This window comes from Armigeres subalbatus, chromosome 2, assembly GCF_024139115.2.
Source record: "Armigeres subalbatus isolate Guangzhou_Male chromosome 2, GZ_Asu_2, whole genome shotgun sequence".
In the NCBI taxonomy this organism is placed as follows: Eukaryota; Metazoa; Arthropoda; class Insecta; order Diptera; family Culicidae; genus Armigeres; species Armigeres subalbatus.
This window is the reverse complement of record NC_085140.1, coordinates 15,908,819-15,929,253: the sequence shown is the minus strand read 5'-3', so window position 1 is coordinate 15,929,253 and position 20,435 is coordinate 15,908,819. Positions and strand designations below refer to the sequence as shown.

Genomic DNA, 20,435 nt, shown 5'->3' with positions numbered 1-20,435 from the left:
TATTTCGACCTCAACAGTAAGGCCGTCTTCAGTGTCTCGTACTTGGCTCGACTTCAAGTGATTGCCCTACCCATCAGTCAAGTCAAGTACGAGACACTGAAGAGGCTGTTGATCGAAATACGACATCTATCGAAGCTACGATTAAGTGATGGAATTAAATGGGATTGTACAAACTCGTCTTATGACAAGTGATATATTCGACAATAACATTTCCCCAAAAACTTAAACGAAAATGACATTTCCCTGAAAATGACATATCGCTCAAGGAAGCGGGTAATTGACATAAAGCCATTTGGCATAACGTCATTTGTCATAAGGATAATTATAAACAGCTTCGAAAGTGATAGTCATTTGGCATAACGGACGTTATTTGACCGAATGGTGCTGGAATAAAGCCACAATGGTGAAAATAACTCCGGTCGGTAATACAATTAGTAATACATAATCCTTTCGTAAGCATGCATTAGCTGGGTATAAAGCAATTATAATTGTTACCCATCCATCGGAACCATGGTTTGCCCAGTGAAAAGCAATGATTAATGTGTTTGCTTCTGCACGGTGGATATATGATTGCTACTTCAAAAATAAGCGTTTGCCCGGAATAAGGCACCGGTTGATGCCAGTTTTTTTCTTTTGAATAATTCTCGAAGGAAAATCGCGAGGAATTTTTAAAGAATTGCTAAAGGATATTGTGAAAAGATTCCTGAAAGAATTCTATGGAATATCCGAAGGTCTAAAGGAATATCTGTAAGAGTTGCTAAAAAAACCTAGAGGAATGGCCGATGGAATTCCTAGAAGAATTTTCGAAAGATGTTCTGGAGGAAATTTCGAAGGAATTCCCTTCCTAGAGTTTTCCAACGAGATTTCTTGAGAAAGTACTGGCACAATTTTTAAAATATATTTCTGAAGAAATTTGGGAAGGATTTCTCCTAAAGGAATTTCCTAAGGTATTCCTAAAACAATTTCCGTAGGTGTTGTAGGGGAACTGTTCCGTTTTCTATCTCACTGCACATATTTTCATCTCATCGCAAAACAAAGAAATACAGCACCAATCTCGTCGCTTCTTTCTGCTAACACGCGTGCTAACTGGTGAAAAAAATCACAATAATAAGAAACAACCCAAATTCCTTTTCATTGCTTTGTTTTTGATGGGATGGAAATATGAGCTATAGGATGAAGTGTCAAACCGTTCCCCGTTCGTAAAGGAATTTCCGACTGAATTTTTGATTTATTATTATAGTTCCTTTTTTGTATTTTCGTAGGAATGTTACGAGGAATTTCTAAAGGAATTTCTAGATTCTTCTCCGAAGTAATTTCCGGATGATCTTCAGTAGAAATCCCAAGAAAATTCAAAAGAATTCTTGGAGGAATGTCCAAAGAAATACATGCAGAAATTTAGGAAAGTCTGAAATTTCTTCAGGATTTATTTTGATAATTTCGTACGGAAATTCCTTTACGAATTCTTTTAGAAATTCCTTTGGAAATTTCCAAAGAAATTATTTTGGAACGTTCTTCAAAAATACCTATGGAAAATCCTTTGGAAATTCCTTTAGGGTCGTACACATATTACGAATTTTCTGGGTTTTCGAAACCCTCCCCCTCCCCTTGTAGATTTTTTCATACAAATGAGTTTTTGTTTATATGGAGCGTAAGATATTGACCGACCACCCTTCCCCCCATAAGTGCTTACGTAATATGTGTACGGCCCCTTAGAAATACCCACAAAAATTGTTCTAGGAATACCTTCGGAAATTGTTTTAGGAGAACTCCTTCAGAAATTCCATCCAAATTTTTTTCGGAAATACCTTTCAAAAATTCTTCGAAAATTCCTCCAGAAATTTCTTTGGAAAAGAATTCCTTTGAAAATTCCTTTACAAATTCCTTTTGGGATTAGTTCCGAAATTCTTTTAGAAATTCCTTCGGAAAATATTTTAGGAATTCCTTTAAGAATATCTACTGAAATTGTTTTAGGAAAACATTTTGATTCAAAGTGAAGAAACGTGGATATTGGCGCACTTTTGTTGAAGATTTATCGCGCCAGACCTCAATGAAAACTCTGTGGACCGTCGGGAGAAGAATGCGCAACGCGTCGTCCGTAAACGAAGATCGTGAAAGCTCGTCGCGGTGGATACTCGACTTCGCAAAGAAAGTGTGTCCAGATTCGGTACCGGTGAAGCAAGAGTCACGTGGTACTTTTGCTGACAGGGATGCGATGGATCGCCCCTTTTCGATGATTCATTTCTCGCTTGCCCTCCTTCCATGTAATTATTCTGCTCCAGGGATGAATAGGATCAGGTTCAACTTACTCAAAAACCTCCCAGACGCCGCGAAGAGGCGCTTATTGAATTTGTTCAATCAGCTACTGGAGTGCAACATTGTTCCGGATGATTGGAGCCAAGTGAAGGTTATAGCCATCCAGAAGCCCGGAAAACCCGCGTCGGATTATAATTCGCACCGTCCAACCGCGACGCTATCCTGTCTTCGGAAGCTATTGAAGAAGACGATTCTCTTCCGGCTAGACAATTGGGTTGAATCTCAAAGGGTTTCCGCAAGGGCAAGGGAACGAACGGCTGTCGCGCGTTACTTTCTTCAGAAATTCAACTAAATTTCTCTAAAAAAGAGCAAATGGGCTCAGTGGAGCTTTTGATTCAGTTTGCGTCGATGTCTTATCTGACAAACTCCACGCGTGTGGTTTTTCACCGCACTTTTGAACAACTATTTGTACAATTTGTTGTCAGAGAAGCATATGAGTTTTTCTCGGCAACTTCACGAATTAGTTACAAGGGTCTCCCTCAGGGCTCATGTTTTTTTCTTTTAAATTTTTACGTCAGAGACATTGATGAATGTCTCATGCCGAATTGCTCGTTAAGACAGCTTGCAGATGATTGTGTTGTATCCGTTTCAGGGACCATCCGCAGTGCAAGGACCGTTGCAAGATACTCTGGACAATTTGTATACTTGGGCTTTAAAGCTGGGTATCGCATTCTCTCCGGAAAAAACTGAGATGGTCGTATTTTCAAAAAAAATAGCCGGCAAAGTTCCGCTCCAACTGATGGGTAAAGGCAATCATTCATAGCATTTCTTCTAAATATCTCAGGGTCTGGTTCGACGCGAAATGCACCTTTGGGAAGCACATTGTGTATCTGACACAAACATGCTAGAAACGAATCATCTTCATACGAACGATAACGGGAACTTGATGGGGAGCGCATCCCGAAGATCTTATCGCGTTGTACCGTACAACCATTCTGTCGGTTTTCGAATACGGTAGTTTCTGCTTCCTCCTCGTTTCTGGGCCCTCCTTAGCCGTGCGGTGAGACGCGCGGCTACAAAGCAAGAACCATGCTGAGGGTGGCTGGGTTCGATTCCCAGTGCCGGTCTAGGCAATTTTCGGATTGGAAATTGTCTCGACTTCCCTGGGCATAAAAGTATCATCGTGCTAGCCTCATGATATACGAATGCGAAAATGGTAACCTGGCTTAGAAACCTCGTAGTTTTAATAACTGTGGAAGTGCTTAATGAACACTAAGCTGCGAGGCGGCTCTATCCCAGTGTGGGGATGTAATGCCAATAAGAAGAAGAAGAAGAAGTTTCTGCTTCCAGTCCGCGGCTAAAACACACATGCTGAAGCTTCAACGGATTCAATACCGCTGTCTCCGTATCGCGTTGGGTTGTATGAATTCGACTCATACGATGAGTCTGGAAGTACTTGCGGGAGTACTGCCTCTGACAGATCGTTTCTCGGAATTATCACTCCAGTTCCTCATCCCTTGTGAGGTTCTCAATCCATTGGTTATTGATAACTTCGAGAAGCTGCTCGAACAAAACCCTCAATCTCGATTCATGAGTATTTACCACTGGTATATGACGCTGGAGGTACACTGGCCGGCATAATAAAGTGCCCACTTGCCGTTTTTCATACAAAATGGTCAACTTTGGAGCTCTAGATCTCGGGTTCCCGTGAACCGATTTGGCTGAAAATTTATTTTTTAAATATCTTGAATTCTATAGGTTGTAGACTGATGACATATTCAGCAAAAACGCGTATTTTGCCAATACAAAAAAGTTTGCTATATATACCTGTACACTTAGAGATGTAGTTTTCGAGGTATTTGAAAAACAATTTTTTGCCAAAAATTCACGTTAGTATTACCGCAATAATTTTAACCCTGTGAGTCAATATGCTCGAAACATAGATATGTTAAAATTCAAGTTATATCTGAGCTCTGGTAAAATTTTCAGCCAAATCGGTTCACGGGAACCCAAGATCTAGAGCTCCAAAGTTGACCATTTTGTATGAAAAACGGCAAGTGGGCACTTTATTATGCCGGCCAGTGTATATCTTCAGTTGACACCAATCGTGCTAACTTCTTAGACTCTTACAGTTCCTTTGTTACTTTTGATCTGTCCATGAAGCAGCAGGTTCATGGAATACCAGACTTTCTGTGTGCGGAGGTCAAACCTCCATTCTTCTTCTTCTTATTGGCATTACATCCCCACACTGGGACAGAGCCGCCTCGCAGCTTAGTGTTCATTAAGCATTTCCACAGTTATTAACTGCGAGGTTTCTAAGCCAGGTTACCATTTGTGCATTCGTATATCATGAGGCTAACATGATGATACTTTTATACTTAGGAAGTCGAGACAATTTCCAATCCGAAAACTGCCTAGATCGGCACCGGGAATCAGAACCCAGCCACCATCAGCATGATCTTGCTTTGTAGCCGCGCGTCTTACCGCACGGCTAAGGAGAACCCCAAACCTCCATTATTTGCAAGCAAATACGGGCACGTCAGCGAGGAGAGAAGATTATTTACAGACGGGTTTAAATTGGATGACTCACTGGTTTCCGGTGTTTTTAACGTTTTTCATAGCGTCTGAGTGTAAGCTGAAAGAGCCTAGTTCTGTGTATACCGTTGAGCTAGCAGCTGTACACTATTCACTTGAACATATTGCATCCCTACCTCCTGACCACTTCTTTATCATTACCGACAGTCAAGTATCCTGGAGGCTGTTCGGTCAATTAAACCTGTAAAGCACTCAGCGTATCTTCTAACCGGGATACGGAAAGCTTTGAGTGCTTCATCAAAACGGTCATTCACAATCACCATGGCTTGGGTCCCTTCTCATTGCTCGATCCCGGGAAATGAGAAAGCGGACTCTTTGGCTAAATGACCTTCGATGAATTTTTCTTATTAATTCGTCAGGAAACCTTGATCTGCTGGTAGCAAAAATGAACAAATGGGGAGTTGGGTAGATGGCTGCATTCGATTCTCCCGCAGGTGTCGAAGCGACCATAGTTGAAAAAAATTGAATATGGGACGAGACTTCATTCGAACCATGTGTCGTCTAATGTCCAATCACTACACTTAAAACGCACATCTTTTCAAAGTGGGGATCTCAGAAGGCAATCTCTGTGTTTGCGGCGAGGATTATCAGGACATTGATCATGTCGTGTGGGCGTGCGAGTAGAATCGCGGCCCCAGATCTGCATTAACTGATCATCTCCGGGTCCGAGGAAAACAACCAAAGCCTATGAGAGAAGTGTTGGCGGGCCTTGATCTAGAATACATGTCCCTCGTCCACCAATTTGTGAAAGTTTGCTGATGTAAGGCTGTAATCTTAGTCTGCCCATCCCCTTATATGTCGTACCCCATAACGAATGTCTTCCACTTGTTGTCCATTTCAATGTCTGTCGTCAACCCCTTTCGTATGTCTTCCTCTCATTGTTGTCTCCCAAGAAAATGTTTGTTTGTCCCGTTACAGATGTAAAACATCGCCAAGAATGTCAACTATGTGAACATCACCATCGTAATTACTTAAGCACCCTAAATGCCCTTCCTTACCTACTGTACCGTGCTGTGCCCTTATTCCGTTCACCTAAGACAATGAGCTATGTCTAAAAACTCTAAAAAATAGCAGATAAGTATTTTGAAGCTGCGATTTCGCTGCATAGTGTTGTTTTCTATATACGATTGGAAATAAAATATATTGGGATGCATTCATAGACTTAGGTTCCAATAGTTGAAACAAACTTTAGCAATTCTGTGGTCCTAATTCCAATCATCTGAAATGGCATTGTTCCTAATTCCGTTCATTCGTGTTCCTAAATCCAATCACCAGAAAAACATTTGATTTCTTGGAAATGTTAATATCAGACATATTTTTTTCACAAATTCATCTTTTCATTCATTATTAATGCAAGTAAAAAACTTAAAATGTTATTTTCTTACAAATTTAAAATACAATGAATGATTAGTTTAGCTAAGTTGATTATTTTTTCGTTTGTTCCACTCACTATTCGAGTTGAACATGAACATTAATGCTAGCTACCCAGTAGCATTAGGCCAGAAGACTGATAAGGGCAGATACGATTAACTATCGGAAAAACGTTCCCATAACCATTTTGCATAGAGTTGTAAACGGGTTCCTTTCGGTCTAACTGCTTGCAGCCTTGCAGAGTTAAAATTTATAAGTTCATCATTGACATGGCTTCATTAATGTACAATATACCTTTTCTTACTCATAGATTATAATATTCTCACGAATGGTATTATCGGAATCCATCCTCCAGACTCATAGAACGGAATAAGGAACGAGTTGATTTAAATGTACCCTTATTCTGGTCAAGATATTTTCATTTTCAGCATTTAATATAGGCAAAATACAGACAACGATTGGGTAATGCACTACAATGTTACCTGTTATATCTTGTTATGCTGCTTGGTTTCAAATTCAGGGCAAATTTTCACCTAAAAATGCTTAAATATTATGACAGACGTTCTTAGCAAGTGGGTTAATGAAAACAGTCAAAATGGCGCCTGTAGTGACGACCAACAAATTTTGTTGAAATTTTCACTATTTATCGCTAAAAATGATGCTGCTTTTCATTTCATTTCATGCATACATAACCAAACCATAGTCAAGTACAAACATATGTTTTTGTTATTTTTATACAAAAATTCTTCATTATTTATTATTTTGTCTTGAGTGAACGGAATAAGGCGCTGATTGGAATAAGGGCATAGCACGGTATTATTGTATTCTCTAACCTCGACCAAACCGCGAGTCTTTCGGTTCCCCAAAACTAACACTATGTATAAGAATTAAGAAATGAATTGTTAAACTTAATTTCGGCTCCGTAACGCTTCACGGCAATTGAGCCTCCAAAATAAACGAAAGATTTAAAAAAATATCAAATTATTATTTTGGCAAAATCTACTTTTAGATCTGTTTTCTGACTTAGGCGAGATCGCATTCTATACTGGGTAAAATGTACGAAATGTATCACAATTTTTTATTCTGGTAACCCCAAAACCCACTCAGTTGGTTCTCTGTACAAGTCTCTGTTAAGTTTTCATCAATCACGGTTAAGCAACTGGGAATAGCGATTCTCAATGCTCGTACTACATTATCCCTTTATTTCTTCTTCATTATTTCCGAGAACGTGGCAATATTTATAAACAGAATGTCCCGCAACATAAATTTCCGAAAATGTAATGCCCCTTTTCATGCCGCTACGCTACTGTCAACAAACTATACTTCTCATCACATCTCCACAAACGAAACTAATGTTGTACCTCGATAGTGATCAAGGTCATCACATAAAGAACAAACAGACAATAAGGAATCGTGCTAGAATCAAGTAAACAGCTCCTTCAACCCGATACAAGTAACACAGCCCTGGTAATACTTGTGACACATATATGATACCAATATCACTGTACAGCATAAAATTATATGTCTGTCACTCAGAATCACGCTGGTATCACGATAGCACGATGATTTCTGTACCCTGCCCTTCGACCGTTGTATTGTACGAAACAGAACATAATTTGTTGTTTTGAAATGTCAAATACGGCGTTTGACATATGAAATAAAAACAAACATTTGCAAGCTGACTGAGTAAAATTCGTTTTTCTGCAATTCCGGGTGATATTTTTCACAACAATGGCAAAATAATTATTCGTAAGACCTTCATTTGCTACAATTACGCTCTGAAGATCAGGGTGGCCAGACCTACCGATTTCTCGGTAGTCCTACCGATTTTTGACTCACTTACCGATTCACAGACGAAAGATCGAAAACTACAGATTTTTCAAAATTCCTGCCGAGAACTACCGATTTTCAATCCGCCAAACAAAAGCACGGTCAACATAGTAATCTTTCTCATAAATGATTTAAATGATTTTAGCTTATTCCCAGGCTAATTTAATATTTAATATCAGAGCAGTGGAATCTGCAGTATGTCGCATATACCTTAATTTTGTCTTATCTGTTAAGATAACATTTTGCATCAAATCCATATCCATATAAGTAAGATAAGGTCTGTACCAGATATGACCAACAATTTCAATAATTATCTCGTCACTTGCGACATTACATTACTGCACTTTGATAAAGAAGACTTGAGGATCATCCGCATCTATTACTTTAAAATATTTTTAGCAGGTTTGCTCAATAACTAACATTGATGTCACGGGCATTTTTCTACGAAACTTTCCACTAACATAAAGAATTGGATTTTTTTTTGAGCTAAGGAAGTTTTGCTTGCTGATTTTTTTTTTTGCAATTTAGGCTTTCTCCAAATCTTAATCTAATTGCTTTCCGAGTTTTTATTTTATAAATATTGGGTTTTCTGTTAGATTGGAAGCTTTTTCTTTGCAGCGTAGAAACGAGTGTGGTATTTCTCAACCAAATCCAAATGTGATGATATGTACCAAGATTTTTTTATGTACAGGTTATCTGACTTCGTCAGTAGATGGAATAACCAGCGCGGGGGGGAAACATACATTTTCAGTGCAAAACGTAAACAAACGAGAATAAATTCCATACAAAAATCCAAGATGGCTGAGTTGGGGATATTGACAAGTCGGATAACCTGTACATAAAAAAATCGTGGATATGCACAACTATTCTTGAATTAAGGAGAAGAGATTTCACTGTTTATTCTACAGTGCTTCCAAATTGCACCCTTTCATGAGCAACGAATTTCATAAAATAACATAACATTAAATAAAATAAGCTAACCATGTTATGCGGCTAGAATTGAATAATGGTCCGGTCTGAAGCTCGTCAATATTTTTTTTAATTCTATCATGAACATGTACGTCCGAGTTTGGGAAATGATAGTAGCATTTCCATATCATTGTAAACTTTTTAAATGATCAGAGTAAATCAGCAGTCATTCAGGCTGTTTTGCGATACATATTGATTTTGAATCTGAGAAACATGCATTTCAGTCATTCTAAATTCATTTTATATCAATTGAGATACTTGAAGTACTTGAAGTTGTCATACCGCTTAGTTCTATTTTCTGCGGATTTAAACCTCAAATGAATCGGAAGATTAATTTGATTGCAAATGCTGGTGTTCAAAAAAGTTCTTCATATGTAAAGGGGATTGGTCTGATTGTCAACCAATCCACTTTACAAATAATTTTCTGAACAACAACATAGGTAACTATTATATTGAAATAGATCTTATACATAAAAAGAACACTTCTGGGTAAACCACGAACTTTGTAATTTAATTTAGGTTCAGATTCAAACTAGAAAAGTTTTAGGAAATTTTATATTTATCTGAACTTAATCGACACTGATTTTATTTTTGATAAGGAAAGTGCATATAAACAATAAACTATGGCTCTCAAGGATGAACTTTTCAATCGTGAGGTTTACATATTTTGAAAGAGGTTATATGAAATTTTTCAACATGAGGCTAAATGCCCCTTTAAATATACATTTTCATATGATTTGGTACTTTTTCCGGCCTACCGATAACTACCGATTTTTTTTACAGTCAAGCTACCGATTTATCAAAATATATTCTGGCCACTCTGCTGAAGATGTCTTCCTATTGATTTTGCCAGTTGGGTTGTTTCCGGGAGGATCTGCCGTCACTTTTGCATGATATTCAATGGTTTGAGTTCTGTATCGTGTGATTTCGAACATTTTGTGCAAGAATCCCATGGGTTTAATTGGAATGAGGTCTGGGGATTGGGAAGGATGCGGGATCTTTGATTTGCCATTAGTCAGCATCTACTTTTTTAGATGGAAAGAATGTTTTGTACCGTTGTTTTGGACAAATTCGAAATTGGATATATGATCCAATTGAACGGTGCTGGTTTTATCCTTCAAAATGTCCAAATGAATTAGACGATCAGTGCCGTTTGCACTGAAATCACTAAACCATAGAATAGTGATTAACGTCCGCAGAAATAATTGCCCTGCGGAATATTTGCAAGAACTCGCATATTTCTGCTAAAATACCTATATGAAGAATTGAAAAACTGTGACGTTTTCATATCGATGAATGAACTGCTGATGCGAATTCACAATTTATTCAAAAAACATGGGTAAATATTGTCACGGTGGGTCTATGGAGGAAACATTATTTTTCAAAAATCAATATCTCTGAAACACCAACAAAACAAAGTTCTTTTTATTCAACCTTAGTTTCCTCTACTTGAAATCTAAAAGTTTTACCGAACCTTTCTCAAGAAGCCTACAGTGATAATTTAAATGCGCTGCAGCTGGATTGGTATTAGTTAGGAAGGCTAAGATCATACGCTGGATTTAACAATTACTCACAAAACCCTGGAAAAACTTGAAAATCTCAAGTAATTGTCCATTATCTATTAAATACTTGTAATACTAATAAATAATATATTTTTTGATACACTTGTTGATGAGGTATTTCCTTTGGTATTTCATAAGTTATAACGTGTTTTGAGGGGTCCAGATTTTGTCGTGAGCTAAGCCTTATAACAATTGCTTGAAGTTCAAAGACTTGAGCGAATAGATTCAACTTGCTGTAGTGTTTCGAAGAGAGGGATTGGATAATTAAGACAAACCTTTCTCTGCATTTACCCCCGTATATAATCAGTGGATTAGATATGTGCAATACTTATACAAAGTAACACATTTTCTAGGGGGGGAGGAGGGCTAGCCAGATCCTAGGTGGGGCTATAGCCCTAGCCCCCTCTAGTTACGCCAATGAGTAACAGTTTATGATTTCTATACATTTTGATGAAAAATATAGTTTTGGAAAGCGGTTTTAAAACAAGCTGTCAAATAGATACAACGATGTAAAGAAAAGATGTGTGTCATCTTGTCACTGTACGCGTACAGTGTGATACGAAAATCATTGTGCGGAAATCATATGTCTGTCGATAGTATAACGCTACCCATCCAAAATTCTTCATGAACCAAGACAAATAGATTCAACGATTGGGCCGTCCAGAAACCACGTGGTCATATATAGGGGGAGGGGGGTTTGGAAAATGACCACGATAAGCCACATGGGGAGGGGTGTTGCTCTCGAACCACGTGGTCTTTTTATACGAAAAGCTTTTGGTGAATAACAATAGCGGTGTAAAAATACAAATCATTAATCGCAAATCGCATCTTAGGACCAATGCCCACGTAGCGTTTTTTCGACTCAATGAAAATAACCGGTAACGCAGCGTCGGTTGCAACGCCGATGCATATCTGAGTTATTTGACCATCTTAGCCTTAGCCTATTTCCATAAAAAAATAAACGAAAAAACAGGTTGCGATCCAGTCTCAATTTCCACAAAAAAAAATTGCATTAGCGGACTGCCAGTCTCAATTTCCACAAAAAAAAATTGCATTAGCGGACTGCAGCTACAATTTGGAAAAATGTTCATGTTTTTACAATAATCCAAGAAAAAAACTTCAAAATAATTTCTTGTGGATATTTAGGAAAAATCCAATAAAGAAAGTTCCTGTAAAAACTATGACATTACTTCATACAATCCTGATAAAGTGCTGGCATTCCGAATGATTTTTGAACAATTCTTTCTGAAAAATTTTGCTTGAAATTTTGCTACAAATTGTTAATGAAAAAAAAAAACATCTTCAACATAAATTCCCAAAATTTTTTCAACAATAATAAATTAGCACTTGTATAAGCAAAATTTGCAATTGTGAAATAAGAATTTTCCACAGAGGCGTCGCGTCCGCATGTGCAACCTGTGCACTGCACATGTGGCAATTTTATCACCAACATTTAAACTTTCGATAGATTTCTAGTCTTTCTAATCCGAACATATATTTAAATTATGTGCATTTGATAGATGTTTCATGCAAATTTGACTATTAGATACATAAACGGAAAATATGAATGATTTTTTTTAGGCGGCATGTGATGGGAGGAAACCAAATGCTGCGATGGAGGCGCGTTATATTTTTGTTTACGATACCGAACCGACCCTCCGACACCACATGTTGTATCAACACGGAACTTTCAGCCGAGAACGCTTTGTCATGCATCATACACGCATTATTTGGTATGGGTGGATCATCTGCGCGAATCGCAATCGGCGATGTATAGGTAGTCAAAGCGTTCTACGCTGGCAATGCACGGTTTGGTGCCTATCGAAAACCGCTTCAAACGGATACATCGTTCAGGACTTGGTTGATCGGGTCGTTTCAAAACTCCGTAATATCATGTCTCAGGACATTTTGTTTCTTGACATGATTTTTGATACTTTCGAGGATTTGTACTTCAGAGCAGTTTGGCTTATGACACCCGAAAAAAGTACGACTTTTTAGTTCTTTCTATACTAGTTTTGGCAAGATCGAGTGGAAAACCCTAAATATGTACGTTAAATCCATGTAAAAAATTGTCCTGAGAGGGTTAAATACCAAAATATAACAATAAATTCTAGAATACCAAAAGGAACCCAAAGATATTAAAGACTGTAGATTTAAAATGAAAACTTGCATGTTAAGCCAAAACTGTATAATTCAAGCAAAGGAGTATTAAGGACGGCATGGCAAATGCTGGGTAAAGCGTACCATTGGTACTTCGCGTACCTGAAGGAATAAAATAGACCCCATCTCGCGGTCCTTAGCCTCTTACCCAGCAACTCCTATCCCTACCTCCCCGCGGTGCTGGCCGGGATACGAGCAACCTTAGGGAAGATCGGGTAACCAACCCCGGTGGGAACTATGGTCGTATGCTGACAGGAAGGGGGTTTGCTCCTCTCCGGAGGTGCAAGTCTTACTGAACGTCTGTTCTCCATATCCGGATCGGCTCATATCAGCGTCTGTTCTCCATGTTAGGGGCGGCTCATCGTCCGAGTGCTAGCGAGGGACTCTAAGTGAAACTGTGCACCATGGTCCACCGGGAATAAGGAGGAATGGTCCTCCGGAAATTTAGGGGGTTTGGTGTCAGGCCTTGCAAGCCAGCCTTTAAAAAAACATAAGCAACGAACAATCAACAAGAGAGTACGGATCGGAACCATCGGCGAAGACCACCGCGACGAAAAGGGACTAGCTATTGGAAACTCGGTTAGTGGAACTGCAAATCTCTCAACTTCATCGGGAGCACACGCATACTCGCCGATGTGCTCAAGGACCGTGGATTCGGCATCGTAGCGCTGCAGGAGGTTTGTTGGAAGGGATCAATGGTGCGAACGTTTAGAGGTAATCATACCATCTACCAGAGCTGCGGCAGCTGCACGAGCTGGGAACAGCTTTCATAGTGATGGGCGACATGCAAAGGCGCGTGATCGGGTGGTGGCCGATCAACGAGAGAATGTGCAGGTTGAGGATCAAAGGCCGGTTCTTCAACTTCAGCATAATCAACGTCCATAGCCCACACTCCGGAAGCACTGATGATGATAAGGACGCATTCTACGCGCAGCTGGAACGTGAGTACGACAGCTGCCCAAGCCACGACGTCAAAATCATCATAGGAGATTTGAACGCTCAGGTTGGCCAAGAGGAGGAGTTTAGACCGACTATTGGAAAGTTCAGCGCTCACCGGCTGACGAACGAAAACGGCCTACGACTAATTGATTTCGCCGCCTCCAAGAATATGGCCATTCGCAGCACCTACTTTCAACACAGCCTCCCGTATCGGTACACCTGGAGATCGCCACTGCAGACAGAATCACAAATCGACCACGTTCTGATTGATGGACGGCACTTCTCCGACATTATCGACGTCAGGACATATCGTGGCGCTAACATCGACTCTGACCACTATCTGGTGATGGTTAAACTGCGTCCAAAACTATCCGTCATCAACAATGTTCGGTACCGACGACCGCCGCGGTACGACCTAGAGCGACTGAAGCAACCTGATGTCGCCACTGCATACGCGCAGCATCTCGAGGCAGCGTTGCCGGAAGAGGGTGAGCTCGATGGGGCCCCTCTTGAGGACTGCTGGAATACAGTCAAAGCAGCCATTAACGACGCAGCGGAGAACAACGTCGGGTATATGGGTCAGAGTCGACGGAACGATTGGTTCGACGAAGAGTGCAGACAGATTCTGGAGGAGAAGGACGCAGCGCGGGCAGTCGCGCTGCAGCAAGGTACCCGGCAGAACGTGGAACGTTATAGACGGAAGCGGAGACAACAGACCCGCCTTTTCAGGAAAAGAAACGCCGCCTGGAAGAAGCGGAGTGCGAGGAGATGGAACAGCTGTGCCGTTCTCAAGATACACGCAAGTTCTATCAGAAGCTCAACGCATCCCGCAAAGGCTTCGTGCCGCGAGCCGAAATGTGCCGGGATAAGGATGGGAGCATCTTGACGGACGAACGTGTTGTGATCGAAAGGTGGAAGCAGCACTACGAGGAACATCTGAATGGCGCTGAGAGTACAGGCAATGAAAGTCAAGGCAGCGGAGGAGATGACTACGTCAGTTCAGCGGACGATGGAAGCCAACCAGCCCCCACCTTGAGGGAAGTTAAGGATGCCATTCAACAGCTAAAGACCAATAAAGCAGCTGGTAAGGATGGTATCGGAGCTGAGCTCATCAAGATGGGCCCGGAAAAGCTGGCCACTTGCATGCACAAACTGATAGTCAGAATCTGGGAAACCGAACAGCTACCGGTGGAGTGGAAGGAAGGGGTTATATGCCCCATCTACAAGAAAGGCGACAAACTGGAGTGTGAGAACTTTCGAGCGATCACCATCCTTAATGCCGCCTACAAAGTGATATCCCAGATCATCTTCCGTCGTCTGTCACCATTAGTGAACGAGTTCGTGGGAAGTTATCAAGCCGGCTTCGTTGACGGCCGCTCGACAACGGACCAGATCTTTACTGTACGGCAAATCCTTCAAAAATGCCGTGAATACCAGGTCCCAACGCACCATCTGTTCATTGATTTCAAAGCGGCATACGACAGTATAGACCGCGTAGAGCTATGGAACATTATTGACGAGAACAGCTTCCCTGGAAAGCTTACCAGACTGATCAAAGCAATGCTGGATGGTGTGCAAAACTATGTGAAGATTTCGGGCGAACACTCCAGTTCGTTCGAATCGCGCCGGGGACTAAGACAAGGTGGTACGATTTTCAACAGATCCAGTCAATTTATTTGCTTCGCGGATGACATGGACATTGTCGGCCGAACATTTGCAAAGGTGGCAGAACTGTACACCCGCCTGAAACGTGAAGCAACAAAAGTTGGACTGGTGGTGAATGCGTCAAAGACAAAGTACACGCTTGTGGGTGGAACCGAGCGCGACAGGGTCCGCCTGGGAAGCAGTGTTACGATAGACGGGGATACCTTCGAGGTGGTCGAGGAATTCGTCTACCTCGGATCCTTGCTAACGGCTGACAACAACGTTAGTCGTGAAATACGAAGGCGCATCATCTGTGGAAGTCGGGCCTACTACGGGCTCCAGAAGAAACTGCGGTCGAAAAGATTCGCCACCGCACCAAATGTGTCATGTACAAGACGTTAATAAGACCGGTAGTCCTCTACGGACATGAAACATGGACAATGCTCGAGGAGGACTTGCAAGCACTCGGAGTATTCGAGAGACGGGTGCTTAGGACCATCTTTGGCGGTGTACAAGAAGACGGTGTGTGGCGGCGAAGAATGAACCATGAGCTCGCCCAACTCTACGGCGAACCCAGTATCCAGAAGGTAGCTAAAGCCGGAAGGGTACGATGGGCAGGGCATGTTGCAAGAATGCCGGACAGCAACCCTGCAAAGATGGTGTTCGCTTCCGATCCGGCAGGTACGAGACGACGTGGAGCGCAGCGAGCGAGATGGGCAGACCAGGTGCAGAACGACTTGGCGAGCGTGGGGCGTATTCGAGGATGGAGAGATGCGGCCTCGAACCGTGTATTGTGGCGTCAAATTGTTGATTCAGTGTTATCTGTATAGATGTAGACTAAATAAATGAAATGAATGAATGAGTATTAAGGCCATTGTGTTACGGTTCTGATTAGAATCATAGCTTGGCATAATGAAGAGTTTTGAGATTCTGAATAAAACTTATATGCCCTTAGAAAAACCTTCAGTTCAGTTCAGATGCTTCGCTGAGGTTAATATATCTTAAGAATTTCCAGTACCTTCAGAGCTACGGAATGTCCCAAATACTCTTAGGAATCTATAGGGATATTCAGTGATGAACTTCATAATTATTTTAAAAAAATCACCAATAAAGAAATTTAAAAAAATATATTGGTATATTTTGGAATATTTCTAAACCATCACAAATTTTTCTCGAAATTTTTATAACATATTCGCGGGTCCACAAGTTTTTGTATCCTCCTGATGCATCGAAGGTGTGTGAGTTCTAGATATACTAATACCTGATACACATTACAACTTGATAACATTATCAAAATGTTCGAATTCATGAAAATTTATAATTTCCATGTTGGTGAAGCGAGCCGAGTCCTCTCTGGAGTGGCCTCAGCCATCTCCAGCTCCTAGGGAATGTGATATGGTCGGTGGAGAGAAGAACAAGCTCTACCTTAACTCTAATTTATTAATTCTAATTACGTGCTATATATACATTGAGTTGAATGCTTTGTATTTTGCATGTTGTTTGATTAAAAATCTCGAGCCGAACATATTTTTTATTTTTTCTGATAGCTTAAGTAGCTTACATGCTTTAGATTCAATGAATTTCAGCTTCAAAATTAATCGTACTATTTTGAAGCTCAAAGAATTACTATTCAATTTATATTCCAAAGGTTTTGTTATTAAATTTGTGTGGATTCCTGCTCATTGCAATATTTATGGCAACGAACAAGCTGATGCGTTGGCAAATTTAGGCGTTTTCGTGGAATTATTTTCAATCAGGATATATTTCCGGATGAATATATTTCCAAATTAAAGAAACATTCAATGAATAACTGGCAAATTTCAAGGAAATTTAGTGATAAAGGACATTATTGACATTCCATTTGTCTGAATGTAAATCATTTTCCTTGGTTTAAAAATTTGCCTGTTGGACGAAATTTAATTTGCATATTTTCACGACTTATGTCTAACCATTATATATGCAATAGTCATTTATATCGTATCAATATGAATGACACTAATCTTTGTGATTGTGGAATAGCATATGAAGACATTGATCACATAGTTCTTGTTTGTTCCCGATATGTTTTACCTAGGAAAAAATTCATTGATAACATTACTAACTTAGGCTATTCTGTTCCAACTTCCATTCATGATGTCCTTGGTCAAAGAAATATTATGATAATGAAACATATATTAGTTTTTTTCAGTGATATTTTTTATAATATTTGATACTCTTTTGTTTCCCTTGTTCTTATTTTATTTCAGATTTTTGATCTAAAGGAACCCCCTTCGAATCTCGTCCTGGTGTGATTTGGCTCCGATATGGATTTCTTCCGGATGAGCCGTTCATTATATATATATATATATATTTTTTTTTTTTTTTTTTTTTTCATTTATTGTAATGATTATTATAACGTTTTTTTGAAAAGATGAAGAGGTTTTGTGCCTTTTTGAGAAAGAATTCGAAAGGAATTCACTCAAAGGGGCTTTTCCCTCTTCCTAAATTTTTGTTAAAATAAATAATAATAATAATACATTGTCAGGTAACTATCGAGAGGTAAATATTCATAATTATTTACCCGTCGATGAGCTGCCTGTTTTTATCATCCTAAACTACCTCGACGGGTAGTTGGTAAAGGACAATGTAGTGGTAGATCACCACACTGGGTTTAGTTTGATTTCGAATCAGTTAAAATTGTCCATCTTCAAAATTGATCGGATTAACCATATGTTTTAGTTATATACGGTTTTTTTTTTAATTGTACTTGAAAAAAGGGGGGGGGGGTGTTGTCTGCCAAATGATCACGATAAACCACATGAGGGAAGGGGGGGTTGAAAATCTTCAAAAATATGACCACGTGGTTTCTGGATGGCCCCTCACAGACCCGACAACAAAGAATGCAACGTTTTGGCCACGCAAGTGAATTAAATTTACTTGGGGGATTTTTCAACACCCCCTCCCCCCATGTAAGATTTTTCCCATTCAAATATTTTTGTTATTTATATGGAGCGTAAGAAAATGGCGAATCAACCTCCACCACCCTCCTCCCATAAGTGCTTATGTAATTAGTGTACGACCCCTTGCCAAAAGTTGAAAATATTCAACTTTCTTTTCGTTCCTGATTAGTGAACCGCAACTTTCTCAATTTACTTCCTGACTGATGAAAAAATAGATACAACAAAATTGTGTTCAAATTTCACAGAATGAAAAACGCTGATTGACAATAACGGTTTTTGTTTTTATTAAAGCGAATTAGGGTTCACAATCGCAACAATCTTCGACATCGACATTCAAAATCGTCCTGCCAATTAGAATATGTAGGAGTACTTACTTCATGGCTTCCGACACACCGGGCGTTATCAGCACGGCCAACTGATGTGCCGTGTGGACGCGTTTGAGCGAATGCGCCACCACGAGGGCGCCCAACGAGTACGAATCATTGGTCGCTAGCGTCACCCAAGCGTAGTCTGTAAAGAGAAAGAGAACAAACAAAATTGTTGAAGTTTGATCCGCGAACGAAAAGCATAATTCAGAATGGGTGGGAAGGAATGTTTATTTATTGAGTTACATAAGTTTTGATTAAGTGTTTACCACCCGGTTTTGCAAAAAAAAAGTATAATAATGCTTTGTTCGAGCAGTCGGTTCCCTTGACGCAAAACCAAAATCCCACGTGATCGGCTACGTCTCGGTTGTATTTCGGGTAAAAATCGTAGGCGTCTCCGTTGTCTTGGAGGATGCGATGGAGAAATAATAATAAAACTGAAATATTCTCTCCTCTATTTTACACTGAGCTCATTTTAGGTTTTTAGATTTATTTTCACTACACTAACATAATCTTCTATATAGGGTTTCTTACCCCATTCCCGGCCTAACATGCATGCGACTGCATTATTTAATTGATATTTATGACAGGAAGCAACTTTTCTAAATTTCGTGTGCCGTACAATACTGCAATGGGGTTCACTTCTGCTTAAAATAGCTTTTCTTGGTAAACATCGTTTTGAAAAAAGCATTTATTTGATTTAAATTAACGAGGTCCAGCACTAATTTCAGTCTTAGCGATTTCATTTCCGGCCCACTTCCAAACCGGTTCCCGGCCTAAGCAAAATTTCGCTCAATCTCTCAACACCTTACACTCATTCTCTTTCGGGACGGTAGAAAATGCGGCGTAAACAAAAATAAGCACGTTCAACGCCGACATGATGCCAGATGGTATTATTTATAATAATTTTTATTTGATTGAAAAGATGTATTCACTCATCCAAATTACTTCCAAACGCTTAAAAACTATATTTTTGTCACTTTTTGAAATCGAGAGAATTACAAATAACATGATACGGTCAACTAATTAGATAGTTTTCCTATGAACGTTGAAGGATTTTGTTCATACTAAAAAAGACTCCTGGCCTTCTGGCAGCACGGTACGGCTAGAAGTTCTTAGGCCGAGGTGAATTTTTGTTCGGTTTGACGATACATTTTTAAATGTATTCTAATATGTTTATATTAGTTCTAGTGAAACAAACAAATAGAAAAGATTAAAGTGCGTGAGTTTAGAATTATTGTGTGGTGATTAACAGCTTCCAGCAATGATCGTATCAAGAATTGTGACGATTTTCAGGTAGGTGTTTATATGAAAATACCGTTTTGTAAAAGTGGAAAGATTCACTCCGGCTCAGTGGTGTTGCAACGGAGAGTGATTGTTCGGAATGCACTTTTTTTTTCTATAATTGGACCAATTAGGAGTGAAATAAATGGTTGAAAAATATTGAGTCTTGTGCGAAATAAATGGGAGACTTTTTTAAAATTATCAACCATAAACTTACGGCTTCCAAAAAGTGTAAATCCTTAGTTTTCTGTGCAGTGAACCGGGAATCGGGTCCATAGGCCCACACGCTAAAAATGAACTACTCAAAATTGAGCCGAATTCGACTCATTTTCATTAAAAACGGGACAACTCAAAATTTGAGTAAAAGATACTACTTCAATAAAATGATGATTTCGCGAAAGTTAAGCTTGGCCTTCCATCAATTTTTAATACGACAGATGCGAATCAAGTTTATCTATCTATCTAAGTGCATTTTACGACAAACAGACTCCTAGTTTAAGTGCAATCATCATTTTATTGGAGTA

At 39.7% G+C, this 20,435-nt stretch overlaps 1 protein-coding gene across 18 annotated transcripts in view; it reads right to left on the bottom strand.

The window, feature by feature from the left end:
- LOC134217962 (glycogenin-1) overlaps positions 1–20,435 on the bottom strand; it is a 165,915-nt gene that overhangs the window by 124,663 nt on the left and 20,817 nt on the right. For all 18 annotated transcript variants that reach the window (XM_062696811.1, XM_062696812.1, XM_062696814.1 and 15 more), the window contains exon 2: positions 18,637–18,772. In XM_062696811.1, the coding sequence (XP_062552795.1) occupies positions 18,637–18,772 (136 nt within the window). The remainder of the gene's footprint in view (positions 1–18,636; positions 18,773–20,435) is intronic.